We start from the raw sequence: 27,401 nt of genomic DNA on the forward strand, positions 1-27,401 counted from the left end.
CTAAAGACAATCCTGAACCTTGTGCAATGCCCAGTTCCCCAATCTTGTCAAATTAAGGCTGCCAACTCACCTTCTCAATAGAGAAGGTGAGTTGGCATATATCACTCTTCTCTGTGTAATACAGTATATACCAATGCCAGGAGCCATGTTCCAAAATGGGACCACAGCAATACATTTGTGCTGTCCGCCAATTATAATAGACATTTCATCAGTTTTTTTTTTTTTGCAGTATTTAAAGTGGTTTGACAGATCTGATTCTTATTGGGTAGAAATTTTAAATTTTAGCTTCCTCTCATGAAAAGCTGACACTTCAGAGTACCATAGTTCTTGTTTGAAAATAGCAGGTGGTAACATTTTCTGGCTGCTTTAATGTGAGTGAGGTTGAGTTGGCCACCCCCAGTCAATAACATGACCACCAAGCCGTGTCCGCCCAGTCACATGACCACCAAGCCACGCCCACCACCTAAGCCACGCGCACAGAACCGGTTGTTAAACATTTGAATCCCACCCCTGAGGCAAAGCACTAGACACAATCTACATAGACTTCTCTAAAGCAGGGGTCTCCAACCTTGGCAACTTGAAGCCTGTGGAGGACTTCAACTCCCAGAATTCCCCAGCCAGCAAAGCTGGCTGGGGAATTCTGGGAGTTGAAGTCCTCCAGGCTTAAAGTTGCCAAGATTGGAGACCCCTGCTCTAAAGGCTTTGATTCAGTGTATCCAGTTCACATATTCATCGTTATGTTTATTCTTATACCTACTACCTTGTCGGCGATTGACCAATCCAATCAAATCAAATCCAAATTAAAAGCTCCACTTTCTAAAGCCCGTCCTTGCAGATCCCGGGCCAACAGAGAGCGCTGCGCGACCAAGCATCTCCAGCCAAGTGATTATAAAGCGCCCTCGGGAGCCCGCCATCTTTCGGCAACCGGGAGCTCCCGGGCGGGTTTGACGAACGCTCCCCTCGCAGACACTCCCCGTCCCATTCCACCTCGGCAGACACACCTCTCTGCCCCCGCCCTCCAGCGCCTCCGCCCGCCGCCCTGCTTTTGGCGTGCAGGTTGGGTTGCCCAGGCAAGGCAAGGCAACTTTGGCTGCGTCTCGGCTCTTTTCGGGGACGGCCGTGGGCGACCCAGGCTGCCGGGTGTCTCCATAGAGACTTTTGAAGCAACCAGATCCCTTTCAAGGTTTGGTGACAATACGCGAAGAGAAGCCAGAGAAGGGGAGGAGGAGCAGCCGGCGGGAGAAGGCGAGAGGCGAAAGGGGAAAGAAAAAAAAAAAAGCAAGCCCGCAAAAGTGCAACGCGGCTCCCGCCGGGTCAAACTTTCCTTCCCAAGGCCAGGCGCTCCGTGCGCTCCCGGATCGTCCCCGACGGGCTAAAAAAAAAAAGAAAAAAGGCCCCTTTTCCTCAGCGCTCCGAAACGTCGCTTGAGAACCGAGAAGCGTCGGCCGGAGGGAACAAACAACCGACCACCACAACCCCCAGGCGGGAAAGTTGCGCTTCTTTTCGGAAGGCGAGCCGTAACTTTGGAGCCGCCCCGGAGCAAAGAAGGGGACGCCGTGCGCCTGGCTCTGAGGGCGGAAAAAAGGAAAAGAGGCGCGCGTCCCGGAGGATCTGCGCCACGCCGGATCTCTCTCTTTTTTTCCCCTTGCCGTCGGGGCTTCGGGGCATCTTACTCAGCCACCTGAGAGAGAGAGAGAGAGAGAGCGCGAAGAAGCCGCGGCGTTGGCAGCTTTAATGGCGAGGAGGCCGGGATCCGCTTTGGGCAGTTGCCGTCCAGGGTGAGCGTCGGCAACGGCCGGCGGCGGGGATTGTTTGAGGGGCCCCAGATTGGGTGGCGAGGAGCCATTTTGAGCGCCGTTTCGACGAACCAACCCGCCGCCCAACTTTGAAGGTGGGCGAAAAATTCGGTCTCCCCGTGCCGGAGGAGTGTGTGGGGAAGGCTCCCCCTTTTCCGGGCTCCCCAGCTGCTGATGGACGAGGCCGGATGAGCAGCTCAGGGGAGTGGATGGATTTTGTAGCCCTTCGGCCGTCCCCCCTGCTTCCTAAGCCTCGGAGATGCTCCGTTTGCCGGGGGCCGCCTGCCTGTCGTGGATCTGGCTGCTGGCGCTCGCGACGGCGGGCTGGGAGCTGCATCTCCTCTGCGGCGGCGGCGGAGGCAACGGCAAGTCGGGCCGTTTGCTTCTGGACCTGTCGCTGGGGCCGGAGTGGCTCTGCGCTCTGGACGAAGCTCGGACGCCCCGTCAGCTGAGGGACGCCGTGGAAGCGACGACCGACGGGCTGCTGAAGACGACGGCGGCGGCGGTGGAGTGCGCGGGCCTGAGGAGAAACCCGCTGCCCCTCCATTTGCGCCTGGCTTCTCCGGCCGGCGGCCTCCTCCTCTCGCTCCGCCTGCCCGTTTACCTGCACGGCTGGGGCTCCCCCGGCCGATCCTCCCACGTTGCCGCCTTGCCTCGCCTGGCCGCTTCTCCAGCTCTTCCCCACGGGCAGCGTTTGGCTTCTCTGCTGTGCTTCCCTCCTCCCTCGGGGCAGCGGCAGGTGTTTCCCAAAGTGGGGGAGGCCAAAACGGGACCCCTGCTCTGGGCTCTCATGACCCTGACCAGTTTCCCACGGTGCACCTGCCCCAACGGCCGGCCTTTGGGGGAAGTTGGGGAGAGACCCCTGGACTGCCATCTTCCCCAAGTCAGCTGCCCCCTGCAGCTTCTTTGTCACTTGAAGAGGACCCAGGGGAGTGTTTTGGTAGAACTGGGAAGGCCGAGGCACTGGGGAGTGGAACAGCCAGTAGGGGATAAATTGGAAGTGAATAGCAGCAGGCAAGAGATTTTCCCCACCCAGAGGGATGGCAATTGGGATTCTGGGCCTCGGGGACCTCGGAGGATGAGGAGTGTGAACAGCCCACCTCAGTTCAAACTGCCCAATTACCAAGTTTCAATTGCTGAGAACCAACCTGCAGGTACCGCAGTCATTACCTTAGAAGCCCATGACCCCGATGAAGGGGAGGCAGGCCGACTGACCTATTCAATGGAGGCCTTTTTTGACAAGCGATCCAACGATTACTTCTCTGTTGATGCTAAGACGGGAGCGATAGTCACCAGCCGTAAGCTGGATCGAGAGACAAAAGACACCCATGTGCTTCAGGTAACGGCGACGGATCACGGGGCTCCACGGCATCGCTCAGCCGTCACCTTCCTGACTGTGACCGTCAGTGACACCAATGACCATGATCCTGTGTTTGAACAGCCGGAGTATCGAGAGACCATCAGAGAGAACCTGGAGGTGGGTTACGAGGTGCTAACTATTCGTGCCACAGATGAGGATGCTCCGGACAATGCTAATTTGCTCTATCGGATCCTAGCACCAGGCTCCGGGGAAGGGATTTTTGAGATTGACCCATATTCTGGTGTTGTGAGAACCTGTGCCACTGTGGATAGAGAGGAAGTCTCAGAATACCATCTTGTGGTTGAAGCCAATGACCAAGGGAAAGACCCAGGTCCACGAAGCGCCACGGTTATGGTGCATATCACAGTGGAAGATGAGAATGACAATTCCCCACAATTCAGTGAGAAACGCTACTTGGTACAAATACCAGAGGATACTCCAATCAACAGTCAAGTACTACAAGTAAAAGCCACAGACCGAGACCGGGGAAACAATGCCCAGGTCCATTATAGCATCGTCAGTGGCAACCTGAAAGGCCAGTTTTATATCCATTCTTTCTCTGGCTCTATTGACTTGATCAATCCCCTGGACTATGAGACCATTAGAGAGTACACTCTCAGGATCAAGGCACAGGATGGAGGGAGGCCTCCACAGATCAATTCGAGTGGGATGGTGTCTATCCAAGTGTTAGACGTCAATGACAATGCCCCTATTTTTGTGAGCACCCCCTTTCAAGCCACAGTGCTAGAAAATGTCCCCGTAGGATACTCCGTGTTACACATTCAGGCAGTAGATGCTGACTCTGGGGACAACGCTCGCTTGGAATACAAAATCTTCGAGCTCTCCCATCTCCCTGCCTTAGCATCCCCAATACAGAGGAATACAGGGTTTCCATTCCAGATCAACAACAGTACAGGTTGGATTACCGTGTCAACTCAGCTCGACCGAGAGACTACAGAGAATTACCACTTTGGGGTGGAGGCCAGAGACCAAGGAGTGCCTGTCATGTCTTCCTCTGCCAGTGTATCTATCACTGTCCTTGACGTCAATGACAACAGCCCTACTTTCACTGAAAAAGTATACCAGCTCAGGCTGAATGAGGATGCGGCAGTAGGCAGCAGCGTCTTGACCCTGACTGCAATGGACAAAGATGTCAACAGTGTAGTAACCTACCAGATCACGAGTGGCAACACAAGGAATCGCTTTTCCATTACTAGTCAGAGCGGTGGTGGTTTGATCACTCTGGCCTTGCCCCTTGATTATAAGCAGGAAAGGCAGTATGTGTTGACCGTCACTGCTTCAGATGGAACTCTGTTTGATACGGTACAAGTCTTCATCAATGTCACAGATGCCAATACGCACCGACCAATTTTCCAAAGTTCACACTATACCGTGAGTGTCAGTGAGGACAAGCCCATTGGAACATCCATTGTAACCATCAGTGCCTCGGATGAAGATACTGGAGAGAATGCAAGAATTACTTACATCTTGGAAGATAACATCCCTCAGTTCCGCATTGATCCGGACACAGGAACCATCACTACCTTGATGGAATTAGACTACGAAGACCAAGCTTCTTACACATTAGCCATCACAGCCCAGGACAACGGGATCCCCCAGAAGTCTGATACCACCTATGTGGAGATCCTCATTCTAGATGCCAATGACAATGCACCTCGTTTTCTTCGAGATCGGTATCTGGGCTCTGTTTTTGAAGATGTGCCCCTGTCCACCAGTGTTTTGCAGGTGTCCGCGGTAGACCGTGACTCGGGTCCCAATGGACGCCTGACTTATACTTTCCTGGGTGGGGACGATGGTGATGGAGATTTTTACATTGAAACCACATCCGGGGTGATACGGACGTTGCGCAAGCTGGACCGTGAAAATGTGGCTGTCTACAGCTTGCGTGCTTTTGCTGTGGATAAGGGTATCCCACCACTCAATGCCTCTGTCGATATCCAAGTTACTGTCCTGGATATCAACGACAACCCCCCTGTTTTTGAACACGATGAATTTGACATCTTTGTTGAGGAGAACAGCCCTGTGGGTTCAATCGTGGCCCGGATTAGTGCAGTAGATCCTGACGAAGGAACCAACGCGCAGATCATGTATCAGATTGTAGAGGGGAATATTCCTGAGGTCTTCCAGCTTGACCTTCTTAATGGTGACCTTACAGCCCTGATGGATCTGGATTACGAGAGCCAGACAGAGTATGTAATTGTGGTACAAGCTACCTCGGCCCCACTTGTGAGCCGAGCTACTGTGCACATACGCCTGCTAGATCAAAACGACAACCCTCCTGTGTTGCATGACTTTCAGATCCTATTCAACAATTATGTCACCAACAAATCCAATAGCTTTCCTTCTGGAGTGATTGGCAAGATCCCTGCCCATGATCCTGATGTATCTGACCAGCTTGACTATACCTTTGTCCAAGGCAATGAATTAAACCTGCTGGTGTTGGATTCTGCTACTGGAGAACTGAAGCTCAGCCGAGATTTGGAGAACAACAGACCCTTAGAGGCCATAATGAAAGTATCGGTTTCTGGTAAGTGTATTTCTTTTGGAGTGTGTAAAGTCAGATAATGGTAGCTGCACTCCGTTTATTTATTGGATTGACAGCATAGGCAAATGGGAACTTTATACATTTTGGGTTTTTAATTCTCTGTGCTGACTGGGCAATTCTGGGAGTTAGTTCATGGATCTTAAAATGACTGAGGTTGAGAAACACAGTTCTATACTGATGTATTTTAGTAAGAAAGCTGAAAGCAGACAAGGAAAACTTCAAATGTGTTGAACAGTCATGCTTTGTTTTGATACTAACTCTTTAGGAAGATTTAGCTAGTCATACTGTGATCCACAAAAGCTTGGATAATATAAGGTAAATCAAGGTATAATGAATTTCTGCTGGTGAGCTTAAGTTTAAATTATTCATATGTTGAACATATATTAAAAATAAGTCAATAATAAGCTAGATCCTTCGAAGTCAGCTGTAGTTCCTGTTCCCATACCTTCAGAGCTTTATCCCAAGCATGGTTAAACTAGTAACATTAGGAAATTTGACTTAGTTCAGATGAATCCTAACTGTCTATATTGGATGATTCCTTATAATTATAATGAATATGTCTGTAGGAGGAAATGCTCGACAAACACCTTTCTTGTGAGATTATAACGGATGTATCTATCTAGAATATTTATATAATTTAACACGATTAACATTTTAAGCCCAAAGTTCATTAATGTAAATGAAAAAGATGGCAACAGTAGAATTAATAACCCTAAAGAAAACCAGAAGCAGAAGATTTGGCAGGATTCCTGCCTTTTGTATATATCTATTGTCATTATTTCCAGACATATTTTAGTAGGAGTAGAAGACTTTAAGGGCAAATTCCATAGCATCCTGTTTGATGATTAACATAATACATTTTGCCTAGCCAAGATAAATCTAAATGCATTTGCAGTATTAACAAGGATTACTTTGATATTGTTGGTGTAGCAAGAACAATGTATCACTATCTCTAAACCAGAACAAAAAGGATTTCCACATACTAATTAATATGATGCTCCAAAAATATGTAGGGACAATATTTTGGCTCTAAGAGGCAATATTCTGGGAGATGTAGCTTTCATGGACAAATGTTACACAAGTAAAAACAGTTTTATAAACCCTCCTCTGAAATTAAAGGAATTTAGGCTGGATTTTATCTTCTAATTTTATTTTGCCATGAATTTTCATAGGCAAGACTGGCTCCATCCATTCGACTTTATGAAGAGTTTAATTAGTTAGAGAGCTTAAAAAAACTTGCATTGAGTCTGACTAAATGGCTTTAAGTGCTCTTGAATACTATTTCATTATTATTTTGTAAGCAACTTTGAAAAATATTAGGAAATTAAGAATTGTAGAAGTAATCTCATTCATTATAGTACACATCTAGTTGCTTCCTGCAAGAGTTAGTTGCACATCAGGTAGTTAGTTTTAAACAAAATTTACATTGGATCTTATTCAGCAAAGCAATTCATGTGTTTGAATGTACCAGGTTTTGTTTTCTAAGATAAACTAATATATTCTACTGGAGATTGCTAATCTTTTCTTATGTTAAAATGGCTTTAAAATATTCAAATAGTTTATGTGCTTAATAGATAGTCAATTTTACTATAGTTATATCTGAAAAACACATAAAGCACATTTTGTAGGGAATAATTTGCTCTTGCATTTGGACTGTCATTCAAACTGTGCCATTGCTCTTTATAATTATAGCATCAGTGTGGCCAAGTCCAGCCTTTTCCAGTTTCATTCTTCTGGGTTGTTGTTTTTTTGCAAGTGTTCCAACCATCTGTAGTTCTTGTTGACCTTTTGAGCCTTATTGTGAACTGTATCTTGTTAGGGATGCTTTTCACTCCCGATGGTCTTTTTGCTTTTGTGTGAAATGGCTTCAGCATGTGTATTAAATTTGAAAGGTGTTCTTCCTTGCCCCCTTTGTGTTGAAATGTTACTCAAATTAGTCTGATTCTGTCAGCACTTAATTAGAATGCAGTGCAAAGGAGAGAAGTCAAGTCAGCGCAACAGTAATTCTATCATGCTTACGCAACAGTGCTAACACTCACCTTTAGCCGATAGTAATACTAACTGTTAAAATCTATTATTTTATTCAATTTATTGTTCCTTTATTTCATTAGGTTTAGATGCCAGTTACTCTGGGTGGTTTGCAATTTAAACAAAAAAAATTATTCCATATATACAATATGGAAAAAAGCCAACGTCTGTCAAGACAGTATACTAAGTGCATTTGATAACTGAGTAAGATTTCATTCAGATCTTTACCAATAATTAATTGTAGTTAACATAGTCCTTACTTCTGTGTTAGGTAGAGATTTCCAGAGATAACCTCTGAGTTGACTTGATTATCTTGGCTTGTAGTGACTTGTTTTGGATTCTGCCTATGGCCATAGTCAAGCTGAATCAACTGATAATAGTATAATAATATCTAATGTTGATAGATAAAGGACATGTCATAAAAACAAACCTCAAACATGAGTTGATAAAGTTCAACACAGAAGGAAAGGAGTTTAAGTTAAGATTTTCACTATAATAATCCTAAAGATTCCAGTGGATGTAAGCAGATTGAATATATCTAAAAATGAATTTAACATGTGAACATTTCAATGTTTCAAATACCACTGTGTGTGTTTATTGTCTTCAAGTCTGTTGTTTCCATAGGATTTCCCTGGGGAACCAAGTGTCAATCTAAACAACCCCTTCATTCAGACCCAAATTAAAGCTCTTTGAAATATGATAATGACTGCCTTAATTGAAGGAACAAAATGCAACACATAATTATTTGTACACAGTTACAGGGGTATTTTGTATAAGTTTGGGAATTTATAGTGGTGTGAGTATTATTTTTACTGGAACTGTAATTTTATATTGCAGCGTATATTGGCTTTATTGCTTCTGTGCAATTTTAACTCTAGTTGGTTTTTACTTCTTAATTTTAACTGTGGCTGGAACAAGTCTGGATCCTCCAATTGCATGATATAAACGCAGGTAGTCCTTGACTTATGACCACAACTGAGACTAGAACTTCCATTGCTAAGTGATGCAATTGTTAAGTGGGTCACACCCAATTTAATTAGCAATAGCAGTGGCACTTACACTTATATACTGCTTCACAGTGCTTTTACAGCCCTCCAAGTGCTTTACAGAGTTAGCATACTGCCCCCAACAATCTGAGTCCTCATTTTACCCACCTCGGAAGGCTGGAAGGTTGAGTCAACCTTGAGCTTGGTGAGATTCGATCTGCCAAATTGCAGTCAGCCAGCAGTCAGCAGACGTAGCCTGCAGTACTGCATTCTAACCACTGCACACTGCAAAAAAACAACGTTTTTATCATGATTTATTTAGCAAATCATTCTGGTCATTAATTAAATCAAGAAGCACTTAAGCCAGTCTGGTTTCAGCCTTTGGTTTTCCTCATTGGAAAACCGCTGGGAAGGTTAGAAATGGTGATCACATGACACTTTTATCCTGCAACTGTTGTAAATCCATGTTGGTTGCCAAGCACCTGAATTTTGATCACATGACCATGGGGGCATTGCAATGGTCATAAGTGGGGGGACTTTATGTAAAACATTTTTTCCCAGCACTGTTATAACTTTGAATAATGGTTAAACAAATAGTTGTAAGTTGAAGATCATCCATAGACTTTTTGTGTTACACACTCAGTGTAAACTTGAAGAGCTAAAATCGTTAGGAAATTTTAAACCGTGAGATATTGAATAGTTTAGACTACAGCAGTTAGCTGTAAAGTGGATATTACCTATATGTGAAAAACGTTAATTATATGAGAGATGAAACTGAAATTTTGGCCATTGAATTAAAAGCTTCAAGGTAAAATTTGATCAGCATTTAAATGAAGAAATGTTTAAAATACGTACATCACAAGAGAGTTTTCTAGAATATTGTTGCAATAATTCAAAATGTAGCTGAATTATGAAGAAGTTACTGAAGATAAAAACAAACTGGAAGCTTCTTCTTTTTTTAAATTGACCTCATCATTACAGTTGACATTCATTTATGATATTTTAAATGTTCTTGTAATATTTAACTTCCTTACTTGTTTCTTGATTTTAATGGAGGAACCCATTGGACACTCATCTATTTGCAGGGAAAAACACACCCAAACAGCTGTTTCTTGGATCTGTGCTAGAATTTTGAAAGTGGTACTGTAAGTGATAAATAAAATGTTACATATGTACAATATTTAATAAGTAATCTCTTTTTAATTAGAGTAAAACATGGGAAAAAGTAAGATGTCAAATGCTTGCAGCAGAAACAGTTTATTCTACTGTTTAATGTTAATGTTTACTGTTTAATGCCATTACTCTGCTAAACAACTATTTCCACAACACTGTCAAACTATTTACTAAGACTGTATTACTAGTATTCTTGTCATCCTTCCTATTACCTATCTCCTCCCACTTACCACTATAACCTGGTTGCTTGTATCTTTACAATTTATATTGTTTTATTTGTTTCCTAGTATGATTTGATTGCTTATTTAGTAACCTATGACTATCACTAAGTGTTCTAACTTATGATTCTTGATGAATGTATTTTTTTCTTTTTATGTACACTGAGAGCATGTGCACCAAAGACAAATACCTTGTGTGTCCAATCACATTTGGCCAATAAAGAATTCTGTTCTGTTCTGTTCTACTATAGAAAACTCAAACTGCATTTTATGAAAAGGAATGGAAATTGAAGCTTGGTTAGATGGATACTTCAACACCATCCATAAAATAATGTAACACAAAGATAAATATAAGAGGTATATTGTGTTTGCATACTCGGCTATTTATGTCTATGCTGAAGGTCAGACATACTTGACGTCACAGTCTATTGATGTAGACATCAGTCAATCCAAAGAAGATATTCAAAATCCTATTTTACAGTGGCTTCAGAACTCGATGTCTTTTCTAGTGGAACTGGTTTTCTGCAAGCACTTTCGCATTCAAGCACACTCTTGAATCTATACTTTAAGAGGTCTGGTTTCTACGCAAATTAGTGGTGGTTGAATTCAAATACTTAGTGAATTGCTGTCTGAATACCATTGTAATGTGAAACATTTTAATTAAGTATGTAAACATTTCAGAAATGGATTAATAGGGACTGAGATAAGACTTGATGCTTTCCTGTTACCCCTAAACACATGCGAATATCCCTCATATGTATTTTATAATTGTATTGATTTTTTGCTTTCTAATAGGGGTCCTGCTTTATTTAAGACTTTCCAATTGCAGGCCCTGTCTCTGCGATGGCGATCCTGTGGCACGCAGAGACATTTGTGCAGGCACATGAGCCCCAGTCAAATTTACCTGCACTGCATATGCGTGCGCCTCCCAGCTGATTTTTGGCCCATTTGAGGCCTTTTTCGCCCTCCTGGAGGCTTGAGGGAAGTCTCTGCAGCCTCAGGAGGCCTGTTTTTTGGCATCCAAAGTCTGCAGAGGCTTCCCTCGAGCCCCCGGGAGGGCAAAAACGCCCTCCCTCAGACTCCAGAGGCCTTCCGGAGGCTGAAAATGGGCACTTCCGGTATTTCCCAAAGGCCCATTTTTCGGCCTCCTGAGGCTGCAAAGGCTTGCCTCGAGCCTCCGGGAAGGCGAAAAAGGCCTCAAAACAGGCCAAAAATCAGCTAGGAAGTGTCCACATGCACATTGCAGGTAAGGGGGCAGGGGGTGTTGTGCACACATGTGCAGTGGGGACAACGCATTGCATTGTGGGTGGTGGCGCATGCGCTATTACGTGCTTGCATGCTTTCAGCACACCACAAAAAAAGGTTCGCCGTCACTGCCCTATCTCATTGAGATGCTGAATTTTGTTAGAATTACACAGAGTGAGCTATTCTTTTTTTTTTTTTAACTGGTGTTTCTATATCCTTTTGCAAAGGCTTATTTCATGATTTGGCTGTTACCTTTTTTGCACAGGAAAGAAAGAGTTGCTTTAGATGCCATCAAAGGATGGATTAAGACATGAACTGTCTTTAGTAGTCTCCCTTCTGTCGCTAGGGAATTAAATTCCGTTAATGTAAAATGTTGCTGTCATGATATCCCTTTAGGTCAGACAATTATCTGATTGTCCTTTTCTATTGAAAGCAGGATATAATTTATTCTGATTATGAATCACTTATTTTGATATGATGGTTAGATAACATTGCCCTCCATACAGAATGAAGCATTCATCTATCTGCCATATGCTAAATACAGTAAGAAGTAAATATTTAATGAATTCCGAAATGTGATGAGGTTCAGTGCCTGTACGTGTTAGTTTAAGGATAATTTGAATTACAGAATGACTTCATATACATATTCTTGGATTCATAAGAACTCTTAGGAAACTACTGTTGCCTATATAAGAAGATACTTTCTTCTGAAACAAATTGTATGCTGTATTGAACTCTACTAGGGAGACTTCTTAACCATCAAGTGTATGCTCCTAATATGACAGTGAGAAAAGGAAATGAGAAAAGTCGTGCTTTATGAACAAAATTCCATTCAAAATCATCCGAATTCATAATGTTCTCTTGTTAGAAAATGTGCTGTTATGTCTCCTTGTTCTTGTCTACAAGTGTTTCCTTTTTAACCATGATGTTTCATTAGGTTCCTTGATTATGAAAACTATATTTAGGTGTATTCTGGGGGAATAATCTGATTTACAAAACCAATATAATTAATTGTTCTTTATTGAGGATATTGTTGAAAATTTAATTCAGAAGAGGCAATGGAGAGCGATTTTAGAGTTGTGGAATGTTCAGGGTATTCCTGTGTCATGTAGGATGTTATAGTATACCTTTTCACATTGGCTAAAAAAAGACATTGATACATGAGTGCCTTTTCTGGAGTTACTTGTATGTTACTGATAAATTGGCTGTGTTTATGTGTGTGTGTATGTATGTATTTCAGTGTTGCTGATTTGATTGCATTATATAGTATCTGTTCAAGTTTCCATGTGTTGAAGTCTCTCTGAAAATAATCCAGTTCATATCCAATAGAATTGTACATTTCTTCCTAGGATTCATTCCCAAATCTTCCATCCCACCATTAACTCTATGTATTAGTTCGTGCCCTGACTATATATCTCTTTACATTTTGAGAACTCTATGATTTGTATGCATGTTCAGGATTGCTGGATAAAAGTGCAGATAGCAGCTGTAAATGTTTTATAGGCAATTACTATTTTACCCGCATAGAAGAGAAGCCAACAATTCCTTAAGACTGTGCATGTTCCAATATTTATATGCACAATCTAAGGGAGGGGAAGAACATGTGAAGGGATTGTATGCAATATTCAGAATATTTATTTTTTTTATTTTTTATTTATTTGATTTGTCAATCAATTACAAGATAATAGGTATAAGTATATACGTAGTTATCAATACATGAAATGGGTACATATAAGAAAAATAAAAGAAACAATAGGACAGGGACGGTAGGCACGTTGGTGCACTTATGCACGCCCCCTACAGACCTCTTAGGAAAGGGGTGAGATCAATAGTAGATAGTCTAAGGTTAAAGTTTTTGGGGTTTAGGGAAGAAACCACAGAGTCAGGTAAAGTATTCCAGACATTGACCACTCTGTTGCTGAAGTCGTATTTCCTACAATCAAGTTTGATGTGGTTAACCTTGAGTTTGTATCTATTGTGTGCTCTTGTGTTGTTATGGTTGAAGCTGAAGTATTCATTGACAGGTAAGTCATTGAAATATATGATTTTATATACTATACTTAGATCAGACCGAAGACAGCATAATTCAAGGTTTTCTAGGTCTAGAACTTCAAGTCTGGTGGCATAAGGTATTCTACAACAAGTAAAGGAGTGGAGAACTCTTCTTGTGAAATATTTCTGGACTTGCTTAACTGTGCTAATATCAGATACATAATGTGGGTTCCAGACTGGTGAGCTGTATTCGAGTATTAGTCTAGCAAATGTTTTGTATGCTGTAGTTAGTAGTGTGATATTACCAGAGAAAAAGCTACATAGAATTAAGTTAACAACTCTTAATGCCTTTTTGGCTATGTAGTTACAGTGGGCTCTAGCACTTAGATCATTAGAGATGAGTATTCCAAGGTCCTTTACAGAGCTTGAATCCTCAACAAGGTCTTGACTATTCAGCTTGTATTTTATTTTCTGATTTTTTTTGCCAATATGTAAGACAGAGCATTTATTTGTTGAGATTTGAAGTTGCCATTTGTTTGACCATTCTGATACATAGTCAAGATCTTTTTGAAGGGTAGCAGTATTGTCTGTGGTATTGAACAGCTTTACATCATCAGCGAAAAGAACGCAGTTGCTCTTAATATGATCACAGAGGTCATTTATGTAGAGTATGAAGAGAGTTGGTCCTAGAACACTGCCTTGGGGGACACCACTATTGACAGGTACAGAATTTGATAGGACACTCCCAATTTTGACCATTTGTTGTCTGTTTGACAGGAATGCTTCTTCTATCCAGTTATGCAGTTGTCCAGAGATACCATAAGATTTTAGTTTTAGGAGTAGTTTGTCGTGTACCACTGAATCAAAGGCTTTACAGAAGTCTGTGTAGATTGCATCTATTGTTTTGCCCTGATCGAATTGTGTAGTCCATATGTTTTTGCAGTGTAAGAGTTGCAGATTACAGGATAGTTTTTTCCTGAAACCAAATTGTTTATTGGAGAGTAGGTTGTTTGTCTCTAAGTGGAGGATAATGGATTGGTTAACAATTGATTCTATGACTTTACAAGTGATGCAGCATAAGGAGATTGGTCTGTAATTTTCAATTAGGCTGGGGTCTCCCTTTTTGAAGATGGGGATGACCGTGGCTTGTGACCATAGGTTAGGCAAGGAGCTGGTCCTGAAAGATTTTTCAAAGATTATGCTTAGAGGTTCTGCTATGGCAGTGGATAGCTTTTTAAAGAAGTAGGCACATATTTTGTCCAGTCCAATAGATAGAGATGGTTTTAGATTATGTAGTGCTTTTTCAACATTGTCTTGTGTAAAATCGATATGTATTAGATCATTGTAGTTTTCTGTGGTTCGGCTAGGAAATACTGGGCATGATCCATTGCTGATTAGAAATACTGAGCCAAAGAATGCATTAAAGATGTTGGCTTTAATGGTGTCGTCGTTGCAGTCTTTACCATTAGGTCCTTTCAGGGGTGGGATGGAGCTTGAGTCTTTTAGTTTGCTGTTTACAAAATTGTAAAAAGTGCAGGTGGAATTGGTGCGTAGAAGGTTTTCCCCTTGTTTAATGTGATAATTGGTGCATTCGGTCTTTATCTGGTGGCATAAATTTTTGTATCAGCTTTTGAAATTGGCAACGTGACCAGATTTGTTTTTCTGCCAGAGTGATCTCTTTTTGGATTGAAGTTTCCTTATTGTTATGGGTAATCTGTTTGTGTGTGTGTGTGTTTTGGGAGTTGTTGTTGTACATATAGTTTGATGACTCTTTTGACTTCAAGTAAAAATATGTTGCAATGGTCTTCAACAAAATTGCATCCAGTGAATAGAGATTGCCAATCAAGGGATCAGAGATCGTTGTCTATAAGATCATAGTTGCCTTTTTTGAAGTTATAATTGGGGATTACATCATTGTGATGATTTTTGTGGGGGCGTATGTTGAGACAAAAGTCTATCATATTGTGGTCACTGCTGGAAAAGGGTTCTTTAGTTTGTATTCCATAAATTAAATTCAAACTATTGCAGAAGATGAGATCGAGGCAGTTGTTAAGTCTAGTATTGTTGTTTACTAGTTGTTCCAGTCCCAGATTTGTAACAGCATTGTAGAAGGTTGCATGTATGGGTTCAGTTGTACATTCATTTAGGGTCCAGTTAATATGAGGTAGATTGAAGTCACCAAGAAAGATAAAAGCATGTGGGCAGGATGTTGCCCATGTTAGTAGTGAATTTAGCTTGTTTACATGTTCAATGTCATAATCAGGAGCTCTGTAACATAGTAAGAACCGAAATGTGATATTTAAGGATAATTCACAGATAATGATCTCAGGAAGAGCAAGCTCTTGGGTAACTTGGATGTTTTTTAGATGTAAGGACTTTTTATAGAAGATAATTCTTTTTTATCTTTTATAGAATATCATGGTTTTCACTCCTTTTTCTGACAATTTATTTGAGAAAGAAAAACATTTCACGTTGAACTACATTCAGATTAAACGAGCATTTTCAATTAAACTTACAAATTAATCAAGTGGATTTCAACGTTTATTTTCAAAGCATTTTGCTTGTTCAAGTTTTATTTGTTCAGTTGCTCTGAGAGTAGCTAACAATCCATTTGCCTATACAAGGACAGTGAAGGTGTGTAAAGGATCTTGTTAACATGGTAAGGTTGTAATGGTGTACTTTGTCACTTAAGAAGGCAAACGCTAAATAGCAATGACATGAAAAGTGAGATCTCTCTCACACTGCTGACATACGTAATTATAAACATACAACTCTTATCATCTACAAAGCATGTGATGGGCAGCCAAACTGTTTTCAGCACTGTTTGGGAAAGCCTGATACCTTGGGTATAGCTTTGAAACTGCAGGCAGCAATTGAGAAACTCCAAAATATTTCAGCGGTAGAAATAAGTGCATCCGTTGGTGAATAACAGCTGACCAACTGGGTAGTTTTGGTGTTTTAGGAAATCCGTTGTGTAAATGGAGTCCCATAATTGTTAGCTGGTTGTCTTGATAAAGGGAGGACACTAATGATACCAGAAGAAACGTACGAATAGTCAACCATTCGCTTCATTTAAAACCTGTGCTGCATAAATAAAACCACTTTCAGTTCCAATGAAAAGGGATGCTTATATCAGCATTAAAGAAGACATATGCCTACAACAGGAAGGCTTCCTGCCAACCTGAGAAGATAAAAGAAAACTAAATGATAGATTTATAAACTTATCTGCTATGGGAAGCCTCCCCCCCGCGCCCCCCAGAAGAATGAAATATTTTGGGAAATATTAAAAAAGGCAGAATATTGCATTATTTTTAATTTGGGAATTTATTTGAGAATATTATATTTTCTCAAAGGGAGAAATGGAGAAACGTCTTTTTTAGAGGTAGAAAGCAGATCCCACTTTTTCTTAATAGCCCACAGCAGATGTCAACACTTAAGAGATAAAGAGCTTATTGAAAGAGGAAGACAAGTATCTAGATAGCTCTATTCATAAGCAAAGCAAATTCTGTAGGCCCATTCAAGACAGAATATTTTGAAACTCCCTGCAGCAAAGTCTAAACAAAGGTAGAATGGTAGGATTAGGAGCAGCTCTTCACTCAATATCCAAAACAGGAGGAAAGCCATTAAACCACAATAGGAATTGCCCAACACCCTTTTAGAACACAAGCCCCTTCATTGCATCATCCCAAAGCAGTCCAAACTTCACCTGGGAACTCAGATAAACAATAAGCCGAGAGCTTGACCAGATTAGCTCAGACAAGCACCTAGGACTTGCATTTCCTCTTTTACCAAAAGAGCCACCGATGACCCCTACATAATCCTTGCATGACCCCATAGGAATCTGACAACAACCAATAGAATGCATGTTCTTGCACAGGAAGAGGAAGCTCAAATACAAAGCCCAAAGAAGGTATAAAAGCCCCCCACTCTCAACTCCATTTTGTCAGCTGAACCAGAGCCATAAAAGCTGGTGGTTCTGTTTCATCACTAAACCATCTTTCCAATCAGCCTCCATGTTTCTAGTGTCTTTCTCCCAGCTGAACCAGATGGATTTTCCTTCCAACACTGATAAATATATCTTTGCATGCATGTATACATACATATCTTGATACCATTTAATCTTTTAACCGATACAACTTTTTAATTTAGTGGGGGAAAAGGAAAGAAACAACTCAATGGAAGGACTAACCACTAGTTTTAAAATGTTAATATATACAGAATACGGTATACATTAACAGCCAAATATTTGTGTGTGTGTGTGTGTGTGTGTAATAAAATACATATCGATAGTAATGTGATCCAGATGTCTTTTCCTATTAACTTATCTTTTCTCGTGAGCAGATAGAATTTCCACATTATTCTAATAATTGTTTTATCGCCTGAACTTTTATGGAAAATTTCTAAAGCGTCAGGTTCCCTCTTTACAGCATAGTTATTCCCCTCTGTCGAAGCAAAATTGCTTCACTTAGTTTCTGAGGTTTCTCTGCAAACAAAAGACCATCTGCCTTTTATCCTAATTTAAACTTTGAGAGCAAGTTATACAACCTGACTAAAGCCACTGTGAAGTGTTAAATGTCCACCTCACAATGATCCTTATTAATGAATTTGAATGGTTGTCAATAACTCTGCGTTAGTTTTGGCCACAGAAAGCATTTGAAGTCACACTCCATAATGGTTATTCAGAGGCTCAATCAGAGTTGGCTTTCTGTCTAGTTTACTATTTACAGCAGAAAAATAAACAACTATTTGAAAGACAAAATCTCATAGTTTGATTCACCGTTTGTTACAGAGTGAAAAGAAAGGTCTTTGTTCTAGCGCTAACCCTTGTCAAAATGGTTGGGCTTAGTTCGGCTTTCCACTCCTTGTCTTTTTCAGAACACACATTTATTAAGAATGCTGACGATTTCGTTTAATATTGACTAAGAAGAAGCATCATAGGGGTATATGACTAATATGTGGTCACACAAATATTTAAATATATAAAGAAGTGGTACAGCTTCATTAAATTGATGAATTGCTTATCCCTTTCCTTTGATGACCTGTTTTATACAAATAGAGCGCAGCACATAAGTTACTCATTCTCTTTCTCTCAGTTAAGCTACTAGTAAGTTGCCCTTGTCCCCTTCAGGATCATATGTTTAATAGCTAAAATCTTGTGTCTGAATAGAAAGCTTTACCATTGGTTCAATTATTGAATTTAATGATGAGGCAGCTTATTTTTATTTTATATTAAATGAAGCAGCTTGCTTTATTGGTTACTAGCTCAATACCCATGCTTCACTATGAAACTATGTGGCCGGGCTTAGTTTTTGGAGAGGAAAATTGGGGTGGGGTGGGGGGAAATTCTGCCTCTGCCTACCAGCATCAATCGGTATTCATCTGGCTAGCATCCTGTCAGTGTATGAGAGAGTTGAGGGCTGTTTGGAAATTGAAACAGTACTTGCTTTTTTTTATTTTTATTTTTAATTTATTTATTGTTGTCAATTGCTTACAAGATAATCGGTATAAGTATAAACATAGTTATGAATACATGGATACATATAAGAAAAATAAAAGAAACTATAGGACGGTAGGCACGTTTGTGCACTTACGTATGCCCCCTTTGTGAGCAAGGAGACAGCAAGTAGCCTGGGCGTGGTTTAGCTTAACTGTTCTGTACTAAAGCTGCTTGGTGCTGTGAAACTGAAACTGAAACTCAACTCCCCTCTGCTTGTATTTTGTATTTGGAACAGATTTCTTTTCAGGTGTGGAAGGGGAATAGAACTCCTTAGCATCAGAGCGTGTTAATAATAATATATGAAATACTAATGCTCTGGTGGTCATTTTGAAAAATCCTTTCTTAGTGAGCACCTAGAAGCCAAGAGGAACATATATGCCAAATTTCACGTTTGTAGGCTTTAGGGTTCTGGAGATTTTGTGATGATGCATGAGTGGTATTTCACATATATATATATATAAGAGATTGTGATTGTGGACTGAAATCTATTTTTCAGTGGACCTTTATATTCTCCTTTTCGTGGCTATGAGAGTCCAGTGAGGGGGGGGGAAATGACTCTTCTCCTCACTGATTGGACTGAATCTACCTAATTGATTAAGCTCCGCCCTGCACCATTGGCCATGCCCCATCTTTTAATTACTTTGAGAATTATAGAAACTTTGAAGTCTGTAGCGAAATATCCTGTATTATTCACCTATACACACAGTTCTTAAAATATTGATATACCGGTAGGTGATATCTGATATAACCCCATGCATTCTTCCTTGTTGTGATTAGCTTTGTGCAATATGAAATTTATTGGGCATATGAAGGCAAGAGCATGAAACTTTGCTATTGTGGGTAATGTTATGGATACTACTGTAATATGGCAAAATATTCAGGGATTTCTTGAGGAAATGTTTTTTTTTTAACGTTTAGAAAGCTAACCCTTAGGGTTTAACCTAGATCAACTGTGGAGTTCTCAGGCAAGATAAAGCATCTGAATAATTTTATCTTACTATCAGTAATGGTTTAGCCTCAATGCCTTTGTTTGTTGTAGTAATTCTTTCATTACAGATAGCATCACTTCTTCTGATGTGGTGTAAATGACTGGCTTATTGTTTCTGCTCTGTGTTGTCAGATCAGACCATAACTTTTGAAAGTCCCAGCTTCAGGGCTAGTTAAGTGATAGCATTTCCTGCTGTGCCTGGTTTTAAAATCTTACCTCAGGCCTAATTATTACATGTGATGATACGATAAACATTTCTGGAAATACCTGTAAACCAGCTTTTCTATAAAATGATATGACTTGTAATGTTAGAAGATGTTTTTGGTGAACATTATCCTATTTTAATAATAGCCTATTATTTTATTCTGGTGAACAGTAATGGGTGTGCGATATTTCCTTCCCTGGAATTTCAGAAGACTGTGCAAACTGTAACAGTGAATGAATAAAATATATAGTGATATTCGGAGAAATTAGAGAGAGAAAAAATATTATAGAGTTATGCTTAATGTGGTATTTTTAACAATCATGAAATAAGTTAATTGTAGGATTGGATCAAATTGCATTGTTTCTAAATCAGGTGAAGATATCAATCCATAATTGAGTGGGGGAATGTTAACATCAGAAAATAATAAATGAGTGACAATATGTCCTCTCACACAAAGATGGATAAAATGTCATTAGCAAGTAACGAAAAAGTATGCTTCAGCTTATTCAGTTTCCCCGGTGCTATGTCTTGCACTGTGATCATAACATTTGCGGGTTCCAAAAGTGCTTTTTCGGGAGGCAACTGGACTTTCTAGTTTTTTCTTTTGAAGGCGTTTCACTTCTCATCCAAGAAGCTTCTTCAGCTCTGGCAGGAGAGTGGGGAAAGGAAGGATTTATATTCCTTGCAGACAGCTGGTCATTTGCATCCTTTTAGAGGGTAGTTGAAGCACTTGGAGATTTATCTGTGTCCTCAGGGTCACCTGAGTAGTGCCCCTGGTTCCTGTAGTCTGCAATTTCCCCCCCTGGAAATCCATTCTCCTACTCCCACACCATTCAAAGGGTGTTCACCCCAAATTGAATATAGATCCTTCCATTCCCCACTATTTTGTCAGAGCTGAAGAAGCTTCTTCAGATGAGAAGTGAAATGTCTTCAAAATAAAAAAAAAGCAAGAAAGTCCAGTTGCCTCCTGAAAAAGCACCTTTGGGACAACCATGACCTGGATGACTGAGAATCTCTACAGACTTTTAGCATTTGGGAGGTAAGCCCAGATAGGATTATGTAACTCCTTCAGCGATAAGAATTAGAACGGATGCCAGACAACTGTGGAAGTTCAGGAGAACCTTTATCAATTTAACATGATGAGGTAAGGATATCCCTATCTGAACAGAAGGACTTGCATTGGAGCATTGAAGTGCTAATGTCCCATGAGATGTTGTTACAATTTGAATGGATTTACAGTAATGTTTTTACTACCCTTTGTAAATTGCTGAAAGCTGTTACGATGTACAATATATAAAATGTGTAAATAACTGTCTGCCAAGTGTATCACTAATATAACTGTGAATATAGCATACTGGTTCATTTGTCTATTAAACTTCAATCTGGTGATATCTGAGCTGCAAAAATCCAGGCAGATGCAAAAAACTCTTTGCTGTGTGTCTACCACAGTGTTTTGTCAACAACTTTTAAAATGTGGGGACTTCAACTCCCAGGATTCCCCTAACTAGCATGTATCTTAAAGCTGCTATGGCTGAGAAACAGCTGGTCTTAAAGGAGTTTCTTGGATTTTTGCAATCCAAATCGAAATACACTCACCCAGCTTCCAGTTGTTACTGTTCTTATTTCAGGGCAAAGCAAGAAGGAATTGAAAGCAGACATTCTCTCCAATTCAGAACAAAAACTACCTGTGCTACTCGAGCAAGGTCAAAGATCAAAGCTTTTTAAAATCTGCAGTACTGTAGGGCAATGAACATTTATTAAGCTACCTGCCAGGGACAGGGGCCTCTGGTTGGAGGATATATGGAGCATGTATTTTTGGCTTTGATGCCTTGTTTCAGCAACCAATCTTTGTCAGCCTTGTATACTGTAGATCACTCTAGTCTGACTTCTAAACCCAGTAGCTACTTCATTAAAACTGCAGAGTAATTCAATCATTTTGGGAAAGCAAGATACTTAATAATTGAAGGACATGAACAAAGCAATCTTTTTTCACCCTTTGGGGCATATGTTGCATTTTTAAAAACTTAACTGAAATTTTATCCTATTTCATTTGGTTATTTTAACTGCTTACAGATTAGTTTATATGGTTACCATCTCCAAACATCCCATTGTCAAATTGCACCAAGAGGAAAACAAGCTTTCTGCTTTTTCGTCAGACTTTAAATATTATGAAAATAAAGACAAATGGAGAAGTTTTCATACTACTTATTTTAATAAAAATAAAGGTTTTATATAGAATCTCTAGGATCCATTGAGGACAACAAACTTTGAAAGGATGTTTGTAGATAAATAATGAAATTAAAATAGAACTTACAGATCGCAGTTGGGAAGAGGCCAGAAGTGGTAACAAGATGTGGATGAAACAATACACAAGTGGTGATAAGAATCTGTAGATTTTGAAATGTGATAAGGGTACTATAGATTTCCTTCCCACTTTATTCTTGGGGTTTTGTACTTCAGCTCTCACATAGGAGTGGCAGTCATGCTCTGGTAGTCACAGTGAGGAAGAAAGATGTGGGAGAGGGTGAGAATAATAAATCTATCTGAGATTAGCGTAGACTTTTATTTTTCAAACATTTTCAGGTGCACTACGAATTCCTGGTTTAACTTAAATCCTCATTCCACCTTGTGGTATTTATATTAGCTGATGAGTAAACTTCCTTCTTTTATTTTCAAAAGAAATGGGTGTGCTATGCTGATAGGTAAATAACAGAATTATCTATCTTAGTATGTTCTGTGATTGGGGTCCACTTATTTCTGTTGCAACAGGCTGTGGAGATTGCTGCTCCCTTTCTGATTAAGTGTGTCTGACTGGAAAGCCTACAAAAGTATGATTTTTAAAGGCAAAAGTAATAAAAGCTGTGATGACACAAATTGTGACTCATGCATTAACAATACTTTACAGGAAATCATTATTAAAGTGTGTGTGCTTGTACTGTACATGTGTATACATGTGGATGAGTCCGTAGAGATAAGTTGATTAATAATTGTGTTGTATTAAATTAGCCTCCAAGCACTGACAAATTAGAATTTTGTGATGGAGAAAAAAGCTTTCAGTCCTAAATGCTTCCTTATAAAAATCAAATGAAAAAACTTTCTCATTTATTGGCTCGGTTCACCATTAGTCTGTGTATATCCACTTCATCTCATATAATCCGTATCTTAATTATGCTGCTGGGGATGATGATTTTTGAAATCGTTCATCTGGATCCGTGGTCGCCAACCGGTGGGCCGGGATACACTGGAGGTCTGTGAGAAAATTTTGGTGGTCCGCAGATAAGCGTCACCCCCAAAGCACCCCTCAAAGCAATTCATCCAGTCTGTGCGGGAACAAAAGGCTACACCACCCACATGGCCCGTGGGAACACAAGGCTTGTGACGCTTCTATTGCGAACAACACGAGGTAGTGAGGGGAGGGGGGAAAGGGGGGAGGGGGGGACCTGCCTCCCTCGCCCCTCGTGCCTCACCTGGCCACCAGGTTGCTTCTTTCTTCTTCTGCTTTTGGCTGCATGCAAGGAAAGCAGCAGAAGTCTTTCTTTCTCTCCTCCAAACTCGGCCAGAAATGAGTCTTTGGGACCCTGCAAGGCATCCAGCTCCAAGAGGCTGCAAAGACTCATTTCTGGCGGAGTTTGGGGGAGAGAAAGAAAGACTTCTGCTTCTGCTGCTTTCCTTGCATGAAGCCAAAAGTCTCTCTCTCTTTCTCCCTCTCCCTCTCTCCCCCTCCGAGTATGAGCTGGAGACAGTATCCTGCGATCCCAAATAAAGAATGATCAATCAGTAGGAAAACGGGCTGGGGAATTTTCCTGCAGCCTTTTTTTGGGATTTTGCCAGAGTCTCTGTTTCACGGGATTTAAAATTATAAGTTTGGTGGTCCCTGAGGTTCAAAAGATTGGCGACCCCCGATCTGGACAACATCATTTTCAGAAGCACTAGTGGGAAATCATTGGTATATGAAAACTTTTCCTTCTCTTAATCTTCATTTTCCCAAAGATACATTAGGATCATGCAGTTTCATAGGAATTTGGGTGGCCATAAAACTGAAGTAATAAAATAATAAACTTCAGATTTGAAAGCAAAAAGACATTTCTAAGTACATGGAGGCATCTCTATTGCATCTGTCGGCAATTCTTTAAAGTCATTGTATCTTTTTACGGAATGCTCAATTACCGTATGCAGGTACAGGGCAAGGAAATTATTCGTTTGGCTTAAGAAATTGTTGACAGGTGCTAATCTTCATAAGGGTAGCTAAACTGACAATCCACTGCTTAAAATAGAATTTGCATTGAAAGAAATAAAGGAAGTCCAAACATTTGTATCTACTCAGTGTGGGGAGCATGGTCAAGGTTTGCCAATAGAGGAAGATTCTCCAGTATATGTAATGGAAAAATGGAGTTCCCAAATATTTTAGAATGCCTAATGATGTGAAAGGTAGTTTGAAGGAGTTAATACCCTGCAGGCATTGTTACCATCTGGGTAGACATGTTCAGACAACTGGTGTGAAGGAAACTGAAACATGTTTTGGGATCTTCAAAACAATATAAAATGATGAAGTCATCAAGTCTGAGAGGGAATTATAACCAGGAAAGAGAAATCCTATCCATTCCTCCCCCAAGTCTTCACCTGCAGACCAAATTTCTGCCAACTATGAAAGCTATGTTTTCTTGGTATTATCCGGCCAATCTGATGTATTTTGCAATAAAGCTGAGGCCCCTAACTTGGTGCCCTCGGACATCTTCCGTGAGCATGCCCATCCAGTATTTTGTTTTGTGATGACAATTATTTGTAAATGAGGAAGCATTCTCATCCCATGATAATCAAAGCATCTACACCAATGATGGCGAACCTTTTTGTTGTGGTGTGCCTAAAGTGTGTATGCACGCGATAGTGCGTGCGCAGCTGGCACACACAATGCAATGTGCCCCCCTTGCACATGCATGTTGAACAACCCCCCTTCCTTGCACTGCACATGTGCGCGCCTCCCAGCTGATTTTTGGCCCATTTCAGGCTTTTTTTCAGCCTCTAGAGCCTGGGGGAGGCTTGAGGGAAGCCTCTGCAGCCTCAGGAGGCCGAAAAACTGAAAGTGCCAAAACAGGCCTGTTTTTCGGCCTCCAAAGGCTGCCGAGGCTTCCCTCAAGCCCCCAGAGGACAAAAACGGTTTTCCCCCAGGCTCCAGAGGCCCTCCAGAGGCTGAATACTGGCTCTTCTGATAATTATTCATGTACACAGGGAGAAGATTTATCTTTTCCTGCCAAAATGAGAAAAAATTAGCAAAGATCATAGAGGGAATCCTCCCACTGTAAAATAGAGTTGTCCAACCTTGGCAGCCTTTAAGACTTGTGGACTTCCAGAATTCCCTAGTCACCCCTGCTATAGAAGCTTCTTCATCTCCAAAGCAGTTTACTGGAACAAGATGTGATCTTACAAATATGTACTATCCATTGCAAAAGCTCTCTAGAACTCAAGTCAAGAAACAAATTCTTACTTTTTTTCACTAATAATACTGTGGTTGTAATGTCACCTTCACAGTTCAATAGTGCCCTTTTCAAATTTGATTTTTCTCTCCAATTCCAGAAGTCTATTTTGTAGCTAAAAATTTGATCAGTGCTAAGAATGCTAAGCAGGGGTCTCAAACTCAATTTACCTGGGGGCTGCTGGAGGCAGAGTCTGGGTGAGGCTGGGCCGCATAAGGGATTCCACAAAAAACGTTAAAAAAATATCCTCAAATGTCATCAACGTCGCTCTTGTTCCACGTTTCATAGAAGTGTTTAGCCAGCTAGCGACACATGGAGAACGTCTCGACGCGTGACGTCATTTCCGCTTCTACTTGTCACAACAGCGCGGTGGATGATGAACAGCCCGGTAGCAGTCACCATTCTCTGCGTTTGATCATGGCATTTGTTGATGGTAGAAAGTACTGGAATGGCGACCGCAAAAAAAGGCGACTGCTACCGGACTGTTCGTCATCCGCCACACTGTTGTTACAAGCGTAGTGTGCATGAAGTCGGTGTAGCTTATCCTAGCACCGAATGTCAGCCAGGATGAGGAATGGTGGGCGGGACTTCCTTCAGAGGTCCATTCCCCCTGTGGGCCGCACTAATATTATACTTTCATATCATGGTGAGGGCCACAGGATATCATCCTGCGGGCCGCAATTGGCCCACGGGCCGCGAGAATGAGACCTCTGTGCTAAAGCATTCAGAGCTCCCCATAACTCACCCCATCTTATTTCTGTTTCCAACTTTTTGCAGAGATATGATGTGAGTTAAAGTCATAAGTAGAATGACTGGAGAGCATAAACTCACTTTAAAATAATAGAACTTAGTTTTAAATATTCAGCAGACTATTATACCAACAGAAATTGATCATAATTTTTCTCTTGACTTTTCATCAGTCAGAGAATCTTGGTTCTGTTTCAAGTTGGTTAGGTTTTTTAAAATGGTAGTGTTGTCTATTCTATTCTAATTGTTTTAACTGCAATTCTAAATTTACAAGAGCTCCATTAAAACGCTCAAACGTCCTTATTAATACACATCCTTACTCTATTACAGAACTGAAACCTGCTGTTGGGAATATTATTTAGCATTGTTTTATTATGCTACAAAATTACAAAGATAATTAAAGAGGATATCAGTTTTAAAGAGGATAGGACTCCATTTAGTTTTTCCTGTGAAACAAGGGAGCAATTGTTTGAGTGTTGTATAAATTCAGGATGAAGGAGAACAAACTGAAATTGAATCCAGACAAGATGGAGGTTCTACTGAGATTCAGGACTTCAAATTCAACTAATTTTAGGCAGGTTCTTTTTTTCCCCTGGATGGAACAGGTTTCCAATACAGGTAGTCCTCGACTTATGACCACAATTGAGCCCCAAATTTCTGTTCTTAGATGAGACATTTGTTAAGTGAATTTCCCGCCCCCCATTTTATGACCTTTCTTGCCACAGTTGTTAAGTGAAACATTGCAGTTGATAAATTAGTAACCCAGTTGTTAAGTGAATCTTGCTTCCCTGTTGACTTGGCTTGTCAGAAGGTCTCAGAAAGGGAAGCACGTGATCTTGGGACCCAGGGATGGTCATAAGTATGAACCAGTTGTCAAGCATAGGAAATTTGATCACATGATCATCGAGATGCTGCAAAGGTCATAAGTTTGAAAAGCGGTCATAAGTCACATTTTTCCGTGCCACTGTAACTTTGAAGGGTCGCTAAACAAACTGTTGTAAGTCGGTATGTAAGTATTCCCTAAACATCTTTGCATTCTCAAATATTCTTTGTTATAGCCATCACCTGTGATCCCAGTCAGTCGTTGAATTCATAGATGGTGTCCGTAACAAAAGAATTACACAATTAT

The 27,401-nt window shown here is 40.7% G+C and overlaps 1 protein-coding gene across 3 annotated transcripts in view; it reads left to right on the top strand.

Moving 5' to 3' along the window:
- The first annotated feature begins 1,016 nt into the window (after positions 1-1,016).
- The window catches only part of CELSR1 (cadherin EGF LAG seven-pass G-type receptor 1), a 171,330-nt gene continuing 144,945 nt past the window's right edge, over positions 1,017-27,401 (top strand). For 2 of the 3 annotated variants that reach the window (XM_026702947.2, XM_087934145.1), the window contains exon 1: positions 1,017-5,704. In XM_026702947.2, coding sequence (XP_026558732.2) covers positions 2,056-5,704 — 3,649 coding nt within the window. In that variant the 5' untranslated portion in view covers positions 1,017-2,055. The remainder of the gene's footprint in view (positions 5,705-27,401) is intronic. The other variant, XM_087934144.1, reaches the window with a different exon arrangement.

This window comes from Pseudonaja textilis, chromosome 5, assembly GCF_049901715.1.
Source record: "Pseudonaja textilis isolate UNSWEBS1 chromosome 5, rPseTex1.2, whole genome shotgun sequence".
Lineage (NCBI taxonomy): Eukaryota > Metazoa > Chordata > Lepidosauria > Squamata > Elapidae > Pseudonaja > Pseudonaja textilis.